At 54.3% G+C, this 19,996-nt stretch overlaps 1 protein-coding gene across 2 annotated transcripts in view; it reads right to left on the bottom strand.

The window, feature by feature from the left end:
- KCNAB1 (potassium voltage-gated channel subfamily A regulatory beta subunit 1) overlaps positions 1-19,996 on the bottom strand; it is a 68,987-nt gene continuing 48,991 nt past the window's right edge. For both annotated transcript variants that reach the window (XM_053986922.1, XM_053986921.1), the window contains exons 5-14: positions 19,629-19,673; positions 18,284-18,328; positions 17,695-17,738; positions 11,488-11,574; positions 7,428-7,513; positions 6,152-6,272; positions 3,956-4,050; positions 2,913-3,033; positions 1,965-2,053; positions 1-1,384 (exon numbers count right to left, since the gene is read on the bottom strand). In XM_053986922.1, coding sequence (XP_053842897.1) covers positions 1,295-1,384; positions 1,965-2,053; positions 2,913-3,033; positions 3,956-4,050; positions 6,152-6,272; positions 7,428-7,513; positions 11,488-11,574; positions 17,695-17,738; positions 18,284-18,328; positions 19,629-19,673 — 823 coding nt within the window. In that variant the 3' untranslated portion in view covers positions 1-1,294. The remainder of the gene's footprint in view (positions 1,385-1,964; positions 2,054-2,912; positions 3,034-3,955; positions 4,051-6,151; positions 6,273-7,427; positions 7,514-11,487; positions 11,575-17,694; positions 17,739-18,283; positions 18,329-19,628; positions 19,674-19,996) is intronic.

The following is a 19,996-nucleotide window of genomic DNA, read 5'->3' as shown; positions in this document are numbered from 1 at the left end:
TAGATGCACAAAATGCTTTTATTGCGTCCAAGCAGAATTCCAGTCAGACTGCATTTCTCATGTACAGCAGGAGTCATTTACACACAACCACAGCTTCAGATACAGGAGGAGACCACTCAGGTGTGGGGAGCTGCTCACCTGGCCCAGGTGAGTGCTGCAGGGGGGGGAGTACAAGGGTCCTACAAATACTGTACAGAGCTGTGTCCCAGCAGGGACGGGAGAAATACAGACTGAAATCAGAGGAGCATGGTACAGAGCAAATCCTTGGGGAGATACAACGTGGGCTTGAGCTGGGCCAATTAGGATGTAAATTCTTCCTGTCAACTCCTGTAAATGCTCACAAAAATCTGTTTAAAATGCGTCTTATACATTTACTTACTCCCAGTTCCAAAGCAAGTGGAAGCAGGTGTAGCCTTTTGGAGTATGTACCTGATTGTTCCTGCAGTTCTCAGCAGCTATATATTGTGTATATTTATAATACCTAGATCCTTTAAAGCTCCTGAATATTGAAATTTGCAGTAGCTCTGTCTACAAGCAGGCAGAAGTAGAGGCAGGTTTCTATAGATGCAAAACCCAATATTTAATCATGGCTTTCTTGGCTTAAGGTTTATGGAGAACTTTGCAGAGCTGTTCTGTTCAGTAACCTGACATGCGTGTTTGGGCTTCCTAGCACTGCTCCACTCCACAGCTGGAACAGCTGTAAAATTAGGAGCTGAACTACCTAATTGCTAGCTAGTTCTCTGTCTTACAGCCTTTATTCAACTACAAAGAAATCCTAGAGCTTATATTCAGCGTAAAAAAGCAAAGTTTGAGCTTGCCCATTCCATCTGTTAACCTGAAGAAACATTATAGTTGAGATTTCCCAAACATGGTTTTATTAAAACCTGAAGTTGTATCTGGCTTTTCTTCATTGAAAAAATAGATCTGTACATCCTTCTTTAATTACCAAGTACCTGAAGGTTATAAATTTTTTTTTTGTTGTTTTTGTTTTTTTTTTTTTTTTTGCTTTACAAGTGTTTGTCACAGCACAAGCATGAGGTGCAAAGAGTAAAGTAAAAATTAATGAACTCGGTCAAGAAGGTAAGAAAATACAAGGTTATTCTTGGTTAGAAGAGAGATCAACTGTGCTTTTAAATTCACTGCAGAGTAGTAGCAAGAGCACACATCTCGAAGGATCCAGTGACAGTAGACACCGAGCAGCAAGTGCTGAATGATTCTCATGAGAGTAATTCAGGGCTGTACTGGAGTACAGAGCACTTCTAAACCATGCAGTCCAGGAAATTCATGCATTGCATTAGGATCTGTAGTCCTTCTTGCTGTAGGGCTTGTTGCCCAGGATATTATCTATTTCATTTACAATATGGGATGTCATCTTTGGAAGGACCTGGGGTGGAAGAAAGCGATGTTTAATCGAGATAGTTCCAAAATGAAACCTAGATTTTATCAAAGTACATTTCCTCTGGGGTTTTTGTGTGACAGTTATTAAGCATTCATCTAATAACTTTCTCCCTTAAAGGAAAAACCACAGGAGGATCTTTACTCAGTGAGAGAGTCACAGCAAAGCCTCTCAGCTCTCTGTGTGGAATATTGCTTGGCTGCACTGGGACACGAGCTGCTGGCAAGGACAGCAGAGGCAGAGCAAGCTCTGACTGGGGAAAACCAACAGGGAATAATTAGGGTGGGTGCAGGTGAAATGTGACAGCACACAATCTGTCACAACACGCCCTGGGCTCACTTGCATTTTCAGGTGCTTGAAAGCTGCTGATGCCACCCTCGTGTCACTGGGCACGTCTGCAATGACCCCAAAAGGTGCTGAGCCATGGTGGCACCAGGGATGGGCCTGATTAGGGTGCATGAATGGAGCTGAGAGACAAAATCCCACGTGTCAGCCCTGAACTAAGAGAAGGAGGGTGCTGGGGTCTGGGGGTGTCTCCCTGCACGGAGCTGCCACCCCCTGCACTCACCTGGATGGCGCCGAGGTTCTCGATCAGCTGCTCGGGGTTGGAGGATCCCAGAAGGACAGAGCTCACCCCCTCGTTCCTCAGGCACCATGCTGGGAACAAAGGCACAAAGTGGTCAGGAGCACGCAGGGGCTGACAGGGCCTCGCTCCAGTCCCTGATTTTTGACAGAACCTCTGAAAATTACCTCATTCCTTGTCTCAACTTTGCTCCTCTGGCACTACCGGGAGGGAGATGCACAGATCAAATCTCAAACCCCACAGATCTTCCAGGATCCCACCTGAGCCTGCTCCCTGCCCCAGCACTTCTCCTGCCTGTGGGGTTTGGATTTTCCCTGTCACAAGGATTCGCTGCTGGGATGTTGAACCAGGGATCACCTTCCTGATAAATGTGGTATTTTCCAGCTTCAGCTCTCAGCAGCATAAAGATAGTTACTAGGAAAAAAAACCCCAAAACTCATTCTGAACAGCATTCTCGTGTCTGCCAGCCCAGCACCACAGAGGTGATGGCTTCACGGGGGGAGGGATGTCCAGGGAAACAGGGAGGTGGGAGCCCCAGGGATGCCCAAGACACTGACCCTGTCAGTCACAGCCTGGTGCTGCTGCTGGAAACAATCCTGGTTTCATTAATTGTTGCCCAGAGAAGCTGCGCCTGCCCCTGGATCCCTGGGAGTGTTCCAGGCCAGGCTGGACCAGTTTGGAGCAACCTGGGCTAGTGGAAGGTGTCCCTGGAACAAAATTTAGAGTTCCTTTCTACCCCAAATTCCTTTCTACTCCAGGATCAGTAATTTTTTTTTTTACGCATTTTAAACAACGAACACATCTCTAGCTGCAGGCCCGGCCCAAACCGTGGTGGAAAGAGAACCCATTTTCTGTGTCAGCCTTTCCCAAGGCATCCCTGAGCCCTGAGGAGGGGGGAGCAGCCCTGGAGGTGGCAGCTGTGCAGGCACCCACCAACAGCCAGCTGTGGCAGCGTGCAGCCCAGGCGCTCGGCGATGGGGGACAGGTCCTTCAGCTTCCCCTGCTGCTTCCTGCCCTCCTCGCTGATGATCTTCTCCTTCAGCCACTGGTAGCACTGCAGGGCAAGCACAGCACGTCAGGCTGTCAGCTTTCAGCCTCCAAAACGGGGAGTTTTGAGGCGATTTGTAATTATAATCTATAAATATGTATAAATAGCAGCACTTGAAAAGCCACGTCCGGCCCAGAGGGTCGTGGGGGCTGAGTAACACAAAGCTTGGCTGCACAAAGCAATTAGGGCACGGCCAGGATGCCTCCCGTTGTCCTCAGCTCTCTGGCTTTGTTCTCACTCCAGAGCCTGGAATCTCTCTTTTCTTTTTGGTCCCCACAACCCCCAGTCAGAATAAAATCAGGACAATTGTGAGGAAACCAAGTTGTGGTGACACCAGAATGCCAAAACCTGTTAGAGAGGGCAGCCCCCAGCAGCCCATGGGTCCTCAGTGGGCTTGCCCTTGGCCTGGGGGTCTCTGGAGGGATACTGGGATCACTGGAGGGATGCTGGGGGGCTGAGCACCCCCTTGGCCTAGGCTGGCACCCGGGGAAACGATGCCCAAGTCTGTTGGACCTACGTGGCTCAGGGGGCTGCACGAGGCACCAGCTGCATCCATTCAGGGCTGGACTCCGTGACCTTGGAGGTCCTTTCCAACCGTAACAACTCCAGGATTAGCATCAGCGAGGAGCCTGGAGCACCACAGAGCCCCTGGCTCGTGCCTCCTCCCGGGTGAAGCCCCTCAGTGCAGGGTGGGGACAGCATCCAGCACTGCCCCCAGAGGAGCCCCAAGCCCCCCTGGGCTCCCTGCGTGGGGAGCCCGAGCTCGTTCTAACCCAGATTCTCCTGCTCTTTGGAGTGTGGTTGCCAGAGAAACCGAGCTGCTCCATCCAAGCACAGCCCGGCCTTCTCACGAGGGAGCCCTTTCCCCTTTGTCGTTGTTTTCCTGCCCTCACAGAAGCAGCACAACTCAAACGTGCACCAGAAATACCTTGAGTGAAGCCCTTGAGCTTTCAGGGACGCCGTTGCCGTATTTCCCTGAGATGATCCCGCAGGCCAGGGGAGACCACGTCATTGCTCCCACCCCTGCGGAGGGAACAGAAAAAGGGGGTTTGGGGGAGTGGGACAAATCAGAGCTGCAGCAAAAATACGCCTTTCAGCCAAAAACTAAACCAAAAGCAAACGGATTGCTGCTTGTTTCTGTTGCCACTGGCAGCAACGCTCAGCTGGTCTTCCAGGAAGGTGCTGCTGGTGCCCTTAAGGATTTATTTTACTTAATGGACCCCATGAATCTCAGAGAGTAAGGCGCAGCCAAGGCAATTAATATTTAATATTTTCATTAATGTACTTTAGTTATTAACATATAATATTAAGCAATACTTCATCAGAGGCACAGAAAGCTGGTTTTTCTTTTGGGGCACTATTAGATAGAGACTTGGCTTTGTCACTGGTCCCACCTGGAGCCCCAGGTGATCCTACTCTCCATTTCTCCCTGGGAATGCCCCAGCCAGAAGATGATCTCCATGCTCCTCACCATCACCTCCCTGGCCCTCACCATCACCTCCATGGCCCTCACCATCACCTCCATGGCCCCCAGCATCACCTCCCTGGCCCTCACCATCACCTCCCTGGCCCTCACCATCACCTCCACGCTCCTCACCATCACCTCCATGGCCCCCACCATCACCTCCATGGCCCTCACCATCACCTCCACGCTCCTCACCATCACCTCCACGCTCCTCACCATCACCTCTATGGCCCCCACCATCACCTCCATGGCCCTCACCTCCATGCCCTCACCTCCATGGCCATCACCTCCATGCTCCTCACCATCACCTCCATGGCCCCCAGCATCACCTCCATGCTCCTCAACATCACCTCCATGGCCCTCACCATCACCTCCATGCTCCTCACCATCACCTCCATGCTCCTCACCATCACCTCCATGCTCCTCACCATCACCTCCATGGCCCCCAGCATCACCTCCATGGCCCTCACCATCACCTCCATACCCCTCACCATCACCTCCATGGCCCTCACCATCACCTCCATGGCCCTCACCATCACCTCCACGCTCCTCACCATCACCTCCATGGCCCTCACCATCACCTCCATGGCCCCCACCATCACCTCCATGCTCCTCACCATCACCTCCATGGCCCTCACCATCACCTCCCTGGCTCTCACCATCACCTCCATGCTCCTCACCATCACCTCCATGCTCCTCACCATCACCTCCATGCTCCTCACCATCACCTCCATGGCCCTCACCATCACCTCCATGGCCCCCACCATCACCTCCATGGCCCTCACCATCACCTCCACGCTCCTCACCATCACCTCCATGCTCCTCACCATCACCTCCATGGCCCTCACCATCACCTCCCTGGCCCCCAGCATCACCTCCATGGCCCTCACCATCACCTCCATGGCCCCCACCATCACCTCCATGCTCCTCACCATCACCTCCATGGCCCTCACCATCACCTCCCTGGCTCTCACCATCACCTCCATGCTCCTCACCATCACCTCCATGCTCCTCACCATCACCTCCATGCTCCTCACCATCACCTCCATGGCCCCCACCATCACCTCCATGCTCCTCACCATCACCTCCATGGCCCTCACCATCACCTCCATACTCCTCACCATCACCTCCATGCTCCTCACCATCACCTCCACGCTCCTCACCATCACCTCCATGGCCCCCAGCATCACCTCCATGGCCCTCACCATCACCTCCATGCTCCTCACCATCACCTCCATGCTCCTCACCATCACCTCCACGCTCCTCACCATCACCTCCCTGGCCCTCACCATGACCTCCATGGCCCTCACCATCACCTCCATGCTCCTCACCATCACCTCCATGCTCCTCACCATCACCTCCATGGCCCTCACCATCACCTCCACGCTCCTCACCATCACCTCCCTGGCCCTCACCATCACCTCCATGCTCCTCACCATCACCTCCATGGCCCTCACCATCACCTCCATGGCCCTCACCATCACCTCCATGGCCCCCAGCATCACCTCCATGGCCCTCACCATCACCTCCATGCTCCTCACCATCACCTCCACGCTCCTCACCATCACCTCCATGCTCCTCACCATCACCTCCCTGGCCCTCACCATCACCTCCACGCTCCTCACCATCACCTCCATGGCCCAGCAGGCTCAGACTCACCGATTTTGTGATACAATTCTGGCAGCTGCACCTCCACCTTCTCCCTCTGGAACAGATGATACTCGGCCTGCTCACACACGGGTGGGATCATGTTGAACTGCCTGGCCACGGAGTAGGCTTCCTGCCGAGGGGAAACCCGTGGAGAAAACACTTCAGTCCATGGAAACACCCTGCAGGACACGCCAGGCCACGTTCTCTGAGGGGACAGGAGGTGGCCAAGGCAATCCTGGCATCTCCTGGAGTCACAGCCTGGTTTGGGACACTGAAGCCCATCTCATTCCACCCCCGTCCATGGGCCAGGCTGACACCAAACTGAAGGACTCGACTTCAGTCAAACCAAAAGGACACAAACACAAATAAATCACCCAAACCCCCCCACACACCAGCCCATCTTCTCCTAATCGGCACCGGGCTTGTTCTGGGACAGGCTCTTAAATTATTTGAGGTGGAAAGCCTGGATGGAGTGGAACCCAGCATGCCCAGGGTTGCCCTGCCAGCAGCCCTCACCATGATCTCCATGGCCCCACCATCACCTCCACGGCCTTCACCATGATCTCCATGGCCCCACCATGGTCTCCACACTCCTCACCAGGACCTCCATGCTCCTCACCATCACCTCCACGCTCCTCACCATCCCCTCCATGGCCCCACCATGACCTCCATGACCTCCTCGGCCCCACCATCACCTCCACGCTCCTCACCCTGATCTCCATGGCCCCCACAATGACTTCCATCTTCCTCACCATCACCTCCATGGCCCCACCATGACCTTCACCTTCCCCACCATCACCTCCACACTCCTCACCATGATCTCCATGGCCCCACCATGACCTCCACACTCCTCACCCTGATCTCCATGGCCCCACCATGACCTCCACGCTCCTCACCATGATCTCCATGGCCCCACCATGACCTCCACGCTCCTCACCATGATCTCCATGGCCCCACCATGACCTCCACGCTCCTCACCATGATCTCCATGGCCTCACCATGACCTTCACCTTCCTCACCATGATCTCCATGGCCCCACCATGACCTCCACGCTCCTCACCATGATCTCCATGGCCCCACCATGACCTCCACGCTCCTCACCATGATCTCCATGGCCCCACCATGACCTCCACGCTCCTCACCATGATCTCCATGGCCCCACCATGACCTCCATGCCCCTCACCATGATCTCCATGGCCCCACCATGACCTCCACGCTCCTCACCATGATCTCCATGGCCCCACCATGATCTCCATGGCCCCACCATGACCTCCACGCTCCTCACCATGATCTCCATGGCGCTCCAGCGGGACGTGCCCCAGTACATGGCCATGCCCTGGTTGATCACGTGCGTCATCGCCCGCACGATTTCTAAACAAGGACAAAAAAAGGAGAGTGAGAAGAGCCCAGAGGCCACGTTTCCACCAAACCCACTTCCACACGCCACACACACGGACAGCTCTGGGCCCTGAGCACGCCCCTGCTGCGCTCTCCTGCCCAGGTGTGTTTGGAAAAGCATTTTCAGTGCAAACATCAAGACACTGACCCTGCAGCTGGTTCAAAACTGCCTTTCCCACCCGGCTACGGCCTTAGGAGAACATTTCCTCCCAAACGGAACACAAGAGGGCAGCACAGTGGAAAAATAAACTTCAAAATAAATGATATATTTTTTTTTAAAATTGGCTTCCTGAAAGCACATATCTGGGTCTGCCTCTTTTTACCCGGAACACTGGGGACAAAGCTGCAAGAACTGAACCCAAGGGCCCTGTCACCCCCAGGTGTCACCTCTGCCAAGCCCAGCACAGCAGTGCCATGGTCCCCACTGCTGGGCCATGGTCCCCACGGTTCCCTGGGATATGGGAGCTTGCAAGGCCACACACCCCAGGAGAGGATCTTGGATTTCACCCCTCAGACCTCCCTGCCTGCCTGGGGGTGGGAAAAAAACCTCATAAACTTTAGTTTAAAGGAATCCCAGACTGGTTTGGGTTGGAAGGGATGCTAAAACTCATCCAGTGCCACCCCTGCTGTGGGCAGGGACTTCCACTGGCCCAGCTGCTCCCAGCCCTGTCCAAGCTGGCCTTGGGCACTGCCGGGGATCCAGGGGCAGCCACAGCTGCTCTGGGCACCCTGTGCCAGGGATTTCCTGATCTCCCAAGCCAGGAATTCCTTCCCAATATCCCATCTGCCCCTGCCCTGTGTCACAGCCCCCAGGAGCAGCCACGAGCCGCAGCCCTGCCCTGGCCGTGGTCATAAACCCAATTTCTGACAGGGCTGCAGCACGGACACAACCACTGCCCACAGAACGGGAAGAATGAGCTCCACTCGCCCTGGGAAGTGCAAGAAAACAGTTCTGGGGCACTGCTGCCCGTGGCACCTCGTGGTCAGCAGGCACTGCCCGCCTGCCCCAGCAGCTCTGACCACCCCAAACCCCTGCGGAGGGGCTGCCCTGGAGCCTGCAGTGCCCAAAAAATCCCTGAGCTCGCACGGGGTCAGGGCTGCAGGCACTGCTGCCCCGAGCCCACACAGCAGCTGCATTCTCGTCCCACTTAGGGCAGGAAAAGCAGGAGCCTGGCAGAGAGGAGGCTCCAGTGCCAGCCTGGGCGTTGCTGAGAATCCTCCTGCAGGCTCTGCCAGGCAGCTCCAGGGGGGAAGGCTCCATTTATAACCCACAGGGCTGCTCTGACACACAGACCTGCCTCAAACCCAAACACAAATCCACTTTGTCCGAGGGAGCGAGGCAAAGGAAATAAGAACCCCAGACAGCGTTAGAGCCAGCACTGGGATGGAGAGGAAACTTCCAGTTCTTCCTGAAAAAATATCAGTTCATCTCAGTGAAGTGTAAAGACAGAATCAAAAACTGGTTGGGGTTGTAAAGGACCTTAAAGATCTTCTTCTTCCAAGCCCTTGCTGTGGGCAGGGACACCTTCCACCTGACCAGGGCTCCAGAATTCAGTTAATGAGCAATTTCCATCTGCCCCATCTGAATATTTAATTTAAAATTGTTTTTCATTCCCTACCACCATCAGTCTAAGCCTGTAAGTGATCCTTCCCTTCCTGCCTCCCTTCAGCAGCTTCTCCCTGGGTTTAGTTTTCTATTTTTGCCCCGCCACCATTTCAGAGTTTTGCAAAACATTTCGTCACACGCCTCTTACACATCTCAGCCCAGGGTTGTTTTCATTTCTCCAGCCTCTACTCCTTTCAAAAAAAAAACCCAATTCAACTCGGAACATGTATGTAAATATAAATATATCTGTATCTCCTTGTTGAGAGAGCCAGGGGACGGCGGTGGGATTTGGGAAGGGCACAGGCCCGGATCTCTTGTCCTGCCAGCTGGATGCCCAAATGGCAGCGCTTAGGAACAGGAGTTGCTGGGTTTTTGTAACGTAAATCAATGCTTCAAATCCCAAATAACAGCCCCTTAAGGGGCACCATAACAACAACAACTCTGGAGCAGGTTAAAGTTCCCTGGAAGGAACGTTGTCACCTTCCCTCCCTGCGTGCCAGGCTGTGCCAGGTGCGCTGTCACCTGGCTCTGTGACAATGGGGACACACCAGGGACCCTCCTCTCCAGCTGCCCTGCTGGAAAAGCCCCTTGGGATGAAGAAAAAGCCTCTGCTTGCCCAGCTGGGGGATGAGATCTTCAGCCCGAGGAACAGGGCACGGAGCACACGGGGGCTGTGCAAAGGGATCCTTACCACCAGCCATCCCCAGGGTCCCTGAGTGAGGGGCTGGGGGTGGCCCAGGACAGCAGGGACACCCCACTCACGGCTGAGCCAGCCCCAGGGAGGGTGGGCAGCCCTCACCCCCTGCCTGGCAGACCCCAGCCCAGCTCTGGGGCACGGCCAGAGCCACGAGCCACGAGCTGCCCAAGGTGCTCAGCTCCAGCTGCTCCTACTCCAACATTCGCTGCTCTTACAATGGAAAACTGTTTTAATTTGCCCTGAGACATTTAAGAACATTAAATACATTTCGGGGGTTTAGGTTAAGCAGCTTGGCCAGGTGCCCTGAGGCCCAAGTGACTGACAGCACAGAAATCCCCACGGATGCTCATCTGCTCCTTCCCCAGGGGAGGAACAGAGCCTGGGGAGAGAAGGATCTGCTCTGGCTGGGGTCAGATCTGTAGAAGCTGCTCCTTGGTGCTGAGGGAGGAGGGACAGGGGACAAACCCCAGGAGCAGCAGGCAGGGAAAACAAACAGGACATCCAGGTTTGGATTTGGCTGTGCCCCGCTGCTCACAACGTGCTGGCTGCTCCAGCAGGACCCACAGGTAGGGAACACGTTAAGGTCACCTTCTCCTTCAGGAGTGGCTGCCCCACTCCTGGAAGTGTCTCAGGCCAGGCTGGACGGGGCTTGGAGCAGCCTGGGGCAGTGGGAGGGAATGGGGTGAGCTTTAAGGTGCCTTCCAAGGCACTCCATGGTTGCCTGTGGGAGAAGTGAGGCGTGTGTGGTCTGAGCAGGATGGAGTGGCTCGGGAAGCAGCACCGACAGATGGCCCAGCAGATGCTCTGGGATGGAAGTGGCTTAGTAGGTGATCCATAAAAAAGGCAGGAAGAAGATGGGAAGTATCTCCAGCACGCCATTCATAAGAGAAATGTCCCTTTTTTCACCCTGCTGGAGCCTCAGCCAGCGCCACAGCCCGTGCCTGGCTGCCAGGGCCAGCCCTGGGAAGGTGGGATCAGCTGTGCCCTGGCCACGGGAGCCCCTCCAGGCTGCTCAGTGACAGGAGACCGAGCACAGAGGTCACACCTCCCTCCCAGACACAACACAGAGTCTTCCTCGACTCTGCAGCTCCTGGGGAAGCTCCTAAAATCCCAGGCCAGTCCCTGAGCCTCACTGGGTGGCACAGCCCCATGTCCAGCAAGGAAATGGGTGCCAGCACTCCTGAGACAGAGCTGCAGCTCTGTTTGATTGCCATGGACCATCCACTACACCTCCTGCAGCCATCTGCCATAAATCCAGCCTTAAATCCAGCCACAAATCCCCTTTGTCTGAAGGAACTGGGAAAAGGAAATACTCCAAACATTAAAGCCACTCCTGGGACAGAAAGGAAACTTCCATTTCTTTCTAAAACCTACAAATTCATGTCGTGGCAGGGTAGATATAGAAACCTTAAATAGGTTGGGAGGGACCATAAAGGACATCTAATTCCAACCCTCTGTGTGGGCAGGGACACCTTCCATGGACCTGGCTACCAAAATGACACATTCCACATTTAAACTGCCCCGCCTGAACAACTGATTACAAATTGTTTTAATTGGTTTTGGCTTCCTGCCCTCCTCACTCTAAGCCCTTAGGCCAGGATCAGGCACCAAAGGTTAACCACTCCCAGCTCAGCTCCCACCAACCTTCCATGGGGGTGTTGTTGTCCGGCCGGTTGGCAAAGACCACGTCCACATATTCCAGCTGCAGCCTCTGGAGAGAAGCCTTGAGCCCTGGGCATGGGAAAGCAGAGACAAGGACAGGCAGGGTCAGAGGGAGGCACGGAACAGAGCCAAAATGGGATCAAACACAGCTGGCTGCATTTAAATATATGTATTTATATATATATAGATATATACACACACATAACCACTCAGGATGTGAGAGGCATGCTGAATAATGCTGTCCCACGTCCCTGCAGAAAGAAGAAAGCACCAGTGTGGTCACACAGAGAGCTTGGAGCTCCAGGATTTGTGCTGCTCTGTCACCAGATGACACAAGGAAAAACTGACACACCACAGCCTTGGTCACGACGAAGAGACTCATTTATTTCCTCTGACTCCAATCTTTTATAGTTCTCCAAAGGTGCCAGTGGGTTGGAGGGTGAACGTGCCACCTCTCCAAGGACACTGGACAAGCTACCTGTACATCAAATTTCTCTGCCTCTGTGAAAGAATGCAAAACAACAGGTTGTTTATAGAAAGTTGTGTGGGAAAGTTCTCTACAAGAATGTCAACTCAGAAGGGTTTGGAAAACTCTTGACAATCAGGGCGACATGGCCCAGCCCTGGTCGCAGAGCGTGTCCCTGCCAGCCTGGCAGGGGCAGCTGCCAGGGGCTGCTCCAGGGCCCTGCTCCTGCCTGCAGCGAATGCAATCTGAATTTTGTCACAGAGCCTTTCTTGCTCCAGCTCCTGACGCCAGGGGCACATCCCAGGGATGCAGTCCCGGGGGCAGGATGGTGCCACTGGGGTGGACTGGTGCCACTGGTCACGAGGAGCAGGGAAAGCAGCAGGGAGGGCTTCACCTTGCCAGGGTGAGCCGTGCCCACCTGCACTGCACAGGGAGCCTGGCAGAGCAAGCCCTTTGCAGCTCAGCCCATAAATGTCCAGGTTTTGGGAGCCTTCCTGTGAGGATCTGATGGGAGATGGCATCAAACCCCTGCAGATATATTTATATATCTATGTATGAGTGTGTGAGAGAGGGTGAGCAGGGGATGGGCATTTCATCCAGCTCAAAATTCAGCAAACATTTTCAGCCTGCTCTATTTTGACTCATTCTTCATGAACATTCATAAAAACATTTTGTTCTTGGGAAGATTTGTGGAAAATAACGGTTAAAAATCCTCTTCTCTCTCTCACACACACGGATATATATAAATATATATATATATAGAAATATAAAATATCTCTCATTGACCTTAATGTTGTTTGCTGGGTGTTCTGTGAAATTATTCCAACTCCTGCCAGTGTTTTTCTGTCATTTCACGAAGTATCTCCACAAGAAATGGAAAATGGATGGGTCTGGAGTGCCTGTGACACACCTGCCACCTCCCTGAGCTCCTTCAGTGCCAGCACCTCACTGAAGCTTTTTTAGATGAAAATTCAACAAAATGTTGCTACCAGGAAAAACTTTCTCCAGCATTACCTTACTGGGAAAGTCCCAGGATCCTGATGTGTCTGGATCCTGCAAACACTCCAAGATAAAACTCTGCAGGGCAATCCTGGATAAAACTTGCCCAGAGCAGGAAGGAGGATGGAAGGAGGCAAAGCTGCAGCTCAGGGAGGGGCTGCTGCCCCCAGCTCATCCCACCTGAGCTGGGCACTGCCCTGGGGCTCCGATTTTCCAGGTGTGCAGCACAGAAAGGAGGAGCTGCTGCACAGGGGATTCCATCCCCGAGGATGCAGCAGGTCCTGCACCTCCCGTGGGGACAGGGTCACACTGCAGAGGAGGTGGGGCACTGTGAAAAATGCAAATTTTATGATTGGCTTTATGCAATAGTTACAATGAATATTATATGTGTAATGTTATATGTTAATATTATATTATCCATGTTGGACAGTTGTGCTGTATTAATGCTCTCAAGTGGTGTGCTGAATGCATTTTTAGGTTATAACACAATGTTAAAATAGAAACTATACATGTAAGATGTGTACTATGTAAGTGTGAAAAATGCATATTTTATGATTGGCTTTACGCAATAGTTACAATGAATATTATATATGTTAATATTATATTACCCATGAATATTATATGTTATATGTTAATATTATATTATCCATGTTGGACAGTTGTGCTGTATTAGTTCTCTCAAGTGGTGTGCTGAATGTATTTTTAGGTTATAACACAGTGTTAAAATAGAAACTATACATGTAAGATGTGTGCTATGTAAGTGTGAAAAATGCATATTTTATGATTGGCTTTACACAATAGTTACAATGAATATTATATGTTATATGTTAATATTATATTACCCATGAATATTATATGTTATATGTTAATATTATATTATCCAAGTTGTGCTGTATTAATTCTCTCAAGTGGTGTGCTGAATGTATTTTTAGGTTATAACACAGTGTTAAAATAGAAACTATACATGTAAGATGTGTACTATGTAAGTGTGAAAAATGCATATTTTATGATTGGCTTTACACAATAGTTACAATGAATATTATATATTATGTGTTATATGTTAATATCATATTATCCATGTTGGAAAGTTGTGCTGTATTAATGCTCTCAAGTGGTGTGTTCAATGTATTTTTAGGTTATAACACAGTGTTAAAATAGAAACTATACTATGTAAGATACTTTTTAACTAGCTCAAGAAATAGATGAGAAAATCAAGGAATTCTTCGCACAAGGATAACAATTACAGAAACCCCTAAATCTTCCAGAGGAGAGGAATTTATGGCTTTCCTTATCAATAGAAATGAACTTCTTCAAGCCTGACTGAGACTCAAAGGCGCCTGGGAATTAACAGAAACTTTTTGACAAGTACTAGATGAATTTCTTGTTTTAAATAAAATATATGCATAATCATGAAGTGTTTTGCATATGCAACAGGCTGTTGCTTTTGAGGTGATTCCTTTGTTCACAAGGCGTGCTTGTCGTGGCTTAAGGGCCCGAGAGCATCCGGAATTCTCTGCTTTTTATTGTCTTGTAATTGTCCTAACTCTAAATTTTTATTCCTCTAATTGTATTGCTATTTTTATTATTATATTATAACAATTTTATTTTATTATATATTATATATTATATATATTATATTATAACCATTTTATTATTATTAGACTTTAAAAATTTTAAAAACCAAGTGATTGGCATTTTTCACAGGCACCAGTCCCTCCCCAGGGCGCTGGCATTGCCCTGCTGGGCGCTGGCACTGCCCTGCTGGGCGCTGGCACTGCCCTGTGGGCGCTGGCACTGCCCTGCTGGGCACTGGCACTGCCCTGCTGAGGGCTGGCACTGCCCTGCTGGGCACTGGCACTGCCCTGCTGAGGGCTGGCACTGCCCTGCTGGGCGCTGGCACTGCCCTGCTGGGGGCTGGCACTGCCCTGCTGAGGGCTGGCACTGCTCTGCTGGGCGCTGGCACTGCCCTGCTGAGGGCTGGCACTGCTCTGCTGGGCGCTGGCACTGCCCTGCTGGGGGCTGGCACTGCCCTGCTGGGCACTGGACAGCCCTGCTGGGGACTGGCACTGCCCTGCTGGGCGCTGGCACTGCCCTGCTGCACAGCATTCCCCAGCCCAGGATCCCTGGGAGCAGCCCCAGCCCTGGAAGCAGCAGGATGCTCCTGCTCCAGAGCCCTGGCTGGCTCCTCTCCTGGGGACAAGGTCACTGGGGACACTGCTGTGACCCTCAGTTCCCTGGGCACGGTGACACTGCTGAGCCTGGATGTGACCCTCAGTTCCCTGGGCATGGGGGACACTGCTGAGCCTGGGTGTGACCCTCAGTTCCCTGGGCACAGTGACACTGCTGAGCCTGGATGTGACCCTCAGTTCCCTGGGCACAGTGACACTGCTGAGCCTGGATGTGACCCTCAGTTCCCCCGGGCACGGTGACACTGCTGAGCCTGGATGTGACCCTCAGTTCCCCGGGCACAGTGACACTGCTGAGCCTGGATGTGACCCTCAGTTCCCTGGGCATGGGGGACACTGCTGAGCCTGGATGTGACCCTCAGTTCCCTGGGCACGGGGGCACTGCTGAGCCTGGATGTGACCCTCAGTTCCCTGGGCACGGGGGACACTGCTGAGCCTGGATGTGACCCTCAGTTCCCCCGGGCACAGTGACACTGCTGAGCCTGGATGTGACCCTCAGTTCCCCGGGCACAGTGACACTGCTGAGCCTGGATGTGACCCTCAGTTCCCTGGGCACAGTGACACTGCTGAGCCTGGATGTGACCCTCAGTTCCCCGGGCACGGGGGCACTGCTGAGCCTGGATGTGACCCTCAGTTCCCCTGGCACAGTGACACTGCTGAGCCTGGATGTGACCCTCAGTTCTCCTGGGCACAGTGACACTGCTGAGCCTGGATGTGACCCTCAGTTCCCCCGGGCATGGGGGACACTGCTGAGCCTGGATGTGACCCTCAGTTCCCTGGGCACGGTGACACTGCTGAGCCTGGATGTGACCCTCAGTTCCCCCGGGCACGGGGGACACTGCTGAGCCTGGATGTGACTCTCAGTTCCCCTGGGCATGGGGGACACTGCTGAGCCTGGATGTGACCCTCAGTTCCCTGGGCATGGGGGACACTGCTGAGCCTGGATGTGACCCTCAGTTCCCTGGGCACAGTGACACTGCTGAGCCTGGATGTGACCCTCAGTTCCCGGGGCACGGGGGACACTGCTGAGCCTGGATGTGACCCTCAGTTCCCCGGGCACAGTGGCACTGCTGAGCCTGGATGTGACCCTCAGTTCCCTGGGCATGGGGGACACTGCTGAGCCTGGATGTGACCCTCAGTTCCCTGGGCACAGTGACACTGCTGAGCCTGGATGTGACCCTCAGTTCCCTGGGCACAGTGACACTGCTGAGCCTGGATGTGACCCTCAGTTCCCCCGGGCACGGTGACACTGCTGAGCCTGGATGTGACCCTCAGTTCCCTGGGCACGGGGGACACTGCTGAGCCTGGATGTGACCCTCAGTTCCCCTGGCATGGGGGACACTGCTGAGCCTGGATGTGACCCTCAGTTCCCCTGGGCACAGTGACACTGCTGAGCCTGGATGTGACCCTCAGTTCTCCTGGGCACGGTGACACTGCTGAGCCTGGATGTGACCCTCAGTTCTCCTGGGCACGGTGACACTGCTGAGCCTGGATGTGACCCTCAGTTCCCTGGGCACAGTGACACTGCTGAGCCTGGATGTGACCCTCAGTTCCCCGGGCACAGTGACACTGCTGAGCCTGGATGTGACCCTCAGTTCCCTGGGCACAGTGACACTGCTGAGCCTGGATGTGACCCTCAGTTCCCTGGGCATGGGGGACACTGCTGAGCCTGGATGTGACCCTCAGTTCCCTGGGCACAGTGACACTGCTGAGCCTGGATGTGACCCTCAGTTCCCTGGGCACGGGGGCACTGCTGAGCCTGGATGTGACCCTCAGTTCCCCCGGGCATGGGGGACACTGCTGAGCCTGGATGTGACCCTCAGTTCCCCTGGCACAGTGACACTGCTGAGCCTGGATGTGACCCTCAGTTCCCCGGGCACGGTTCTGTTCCTGGCACTGCTGTCCCTGTGCTCTGAGCCCAGCCTGAGCCAGCTCTGGCTCCAGCCCAGGCTCTGCCTGTGGACAAACCGAGCCCGGAGCTCCTGCTGTCCCCTCTCCTGCAGGAACACGGCCACAAGGACAAGGCAGAGCAGCAGGAAGGGAAGGGGAGCAGGGGCTGGGGTCAGACCCCACGGTGGGATGCACAGAGCCAGGGCAGGGAGCGGGCAGCAGAGCCGAGCCCTTGAGGAGCAGCAGCACCAGGAGCAAAGCTCAGCCGTGCCAGCCGGGGCCTGGCAGCCCTCCAGAGGCTATTTCTGCAGCCTGACATCACGCCCACACCCTCATCCTCATCCCTCCCGGCTCCAAAGGCAGCCCGGGCGCCCCTGGCCCCACGGGGAAGGGCTGGGGTGTGCAGAGAGCTCCCCAAAGCCAGCAGAGCCCAGGGGATGCAGGGACAGGGGCTGCCAGTGCAGCTGACACTTTTTGAGGGGACCCAAAACAATCCTTGGGTGCGTTCTGGGCACCTCAGGGAACTGCCCTGCATGGGAGTGGCACAGGAGCAGTGGGATCAAACAGCCCCAGCCCATGGGAGAGCATTGGGATCCAGAGCCCACCCCAGGGCAGCCCGAGCCCCTGGCACAGGCAGAGCCCAGGTACCTTCAATGATGTGTTTCCTGGAAAGGCCTCTCTCCGTCTCAGCTCTGCAAGGGAAAAAAACAGGAACAGCTGGGAGAGTGCCAGCCCTGAGCTGTGCTCTGACTTAAACACCCCCAGAATTACAGAACCCCAGACTGGCTGCGTTGGGAGGGGCCTCAAATCCCACCCAGTGCCACCCCTGCCATGGCAGGGACACCTCCCACTGTCCCAGGTGCTCCAACCCCAGTGTCCACCCTGGCCTTGGGCACTGCCAGGGATCCAGGGGCAGCCCCAGCTGCTCTGGGAATCCCATCCCAGCCAGGAATTCCCAATTCCCAATTCCCAATCCATCCCTGCCCTCTGGCAGTGGGAGCCATTCCCTGTGTCCATCCCTGTCCCCACTCCCTCTGCAGTTCTCCTGGAGCCCCTTCAGGCTCTGAGCTCTCCCTGGAGCTTCTCCTCTCCAGGTGAGAAACTCCACAGCCCTAAAACTCTTGGTAAAATAAACAGAAATGCAATGACAGCAGCAAACCACCCCCAGGTGCCAGTAACCTCCCCTGGCTGCAGGGCTGGGGCAGCAAACCCCAGGACAAGTGACTGTCACACGTACTTGCCACCCCAGTACAGCTTTGTGGTTATCACCAAACTGGACCTCCTGTGAAAAGAACAGGAAAATTAATATAATTTTTTAAAATAATAATATTTTTAATAATAACAATAACAAAGCAGATGCTGCCCACCAGCGACTTGTGAAGCCTGGGAGCAGGATTTCTGCTGGGGATGCTCAAACTGACAAGAGCAGCTGTGAAATGTTGAGGAGACCCTGACTCCAGTGTTGGTTTGGGGGGTGAATTCCCTGCAAATGGAACTCTGGCAGTCAGGGAGACCCCAGGAACTGCCAGGTGCCTCAGGGAGTGGCACCTCTGTGCTCGGGGCACTGTCCCTCTCCACCTGGGGTAAGCAGCACAGGGGATCTGAGCTTTAGCTCCTTCAGGAGATGGAAAGTGAAATATCCTGCAGGTGTTGTGGTGAAATATGCTCATAAATAGGGCAGGAGGAAATGGAATGGAGTCAGGGGAAGTTTGGGTTGGAAATCTGATAGAAACCCAAGGTAATCCAAGCGACCAAAATCCCCAGACATTTTTAATTGCTGAGGAAGCAGCACCCAGCCCTTTATCCAGGGGCTGCAGTGCTACTCCCTCCTGCTCTCCTGCCCCGTGCCTCTCACTGCCAGGCAGCATTCCCAGAGCTATTAAACTCGAGTGTGAGACATCTGAATTAATCTGCAAAGTCTACATGATGTCAAATCAAAGATTTATCACCCTCCAGCTACCTCGCTGCATAACCAGGCACGCACAACACAATTTCCCCAGCTTTCATTGGGCTTCATTTCATTTCCTCCACGTCACCCAGAGTATTTCTCACCAAGTAATCCATCACCCCCACCCCAAATCCCCTAGGCTGGGTTTGGGGAGAGCCCTGCTAGAACCCCCCCCTCCCCTTCAGCTGAGCCTGCCCAGGACACTCGCGGGAGGCCTTTGAGGGTTGTGCAAATCCCTTCAGGCTCCACAGCTCGTGCTAATGAGCATCCTCTGAGCGGCGTCACCTCCTCCCGGGCTGCCGCAGCTCTGCATCCCTCACCCGCAGCCTTCCGGCAGGGATAAGGTGCCAGCGCCCGGCCTCCCACACCGGGGAGGGGATGGGCACGCTGCGAGGGGTGTGACTGGGACAGGGGTGGGCACGGAGGGTGGGCACAGCCCCCCGGAGTCACCGGGAACAGCCCAAATCCCAGGGCAGCACCAGCCCTGGGCACAGGGGGAAGGTGTGGCTGCTCCTGTGGGACCACGGCACCCGCCAGGCGCTGGGACAGCCCCACCCAGCGTGGGAAAGTCTCCAAATCAGAGGGAACGCCATAAGGGAATGCTCGTCTGGGGGCAGGGGATGCCATACTGTACCTCCAGCCCTTCTTCTTCAGGATGTTCCCCAGGATCACCTCGGCCCTGCGCAGGAAGAGCCCGGCGTGAGGGGGGCAGGGGGTGCTCAGTGCCCCCAGCCAGCCCGGCTGCAGCTGCCCCTGCCCTCCCCTGCTGGCAGCGACCCCCAGATCCACCCAGCACAGAGCCCAGAGCCTCCTGTCCCCCCAGTGCCCCTTCCCAGAGCCCCTGGTGCCAGCCTGAGCCTGGGCTGGTCCCTCAGCAGGACACTGACACTGACACGCTGTCCCAGCCCTGCTGGCAGCCCTGGCGGTCACCCCAGTCCCATTTAGCACGGGTGGTGTCCCCAATCCCTCAGGTGGTGTCCCCAGCCCCCCCAGTGGCTCTGA

The sequence above is a fragment of the Vidua macroura genome, chromosome 10, assembly GCF_024509145.1.
Source record: "Vidua macroura isolate BioBank_ID:100142 chromosome 10, ASM2450914v1, whole genome shotgun sequence".
Classification (NCBI taxonomy): domain Eukaryota; kingdom Metazoa; phylum Chordata; class Aves; order Passeriformes; family Viduidae; genus Vidua; species Vidua macroura.
This window is presented reverse-complemented; position numbering and strand designations above follow the sequence as displayed.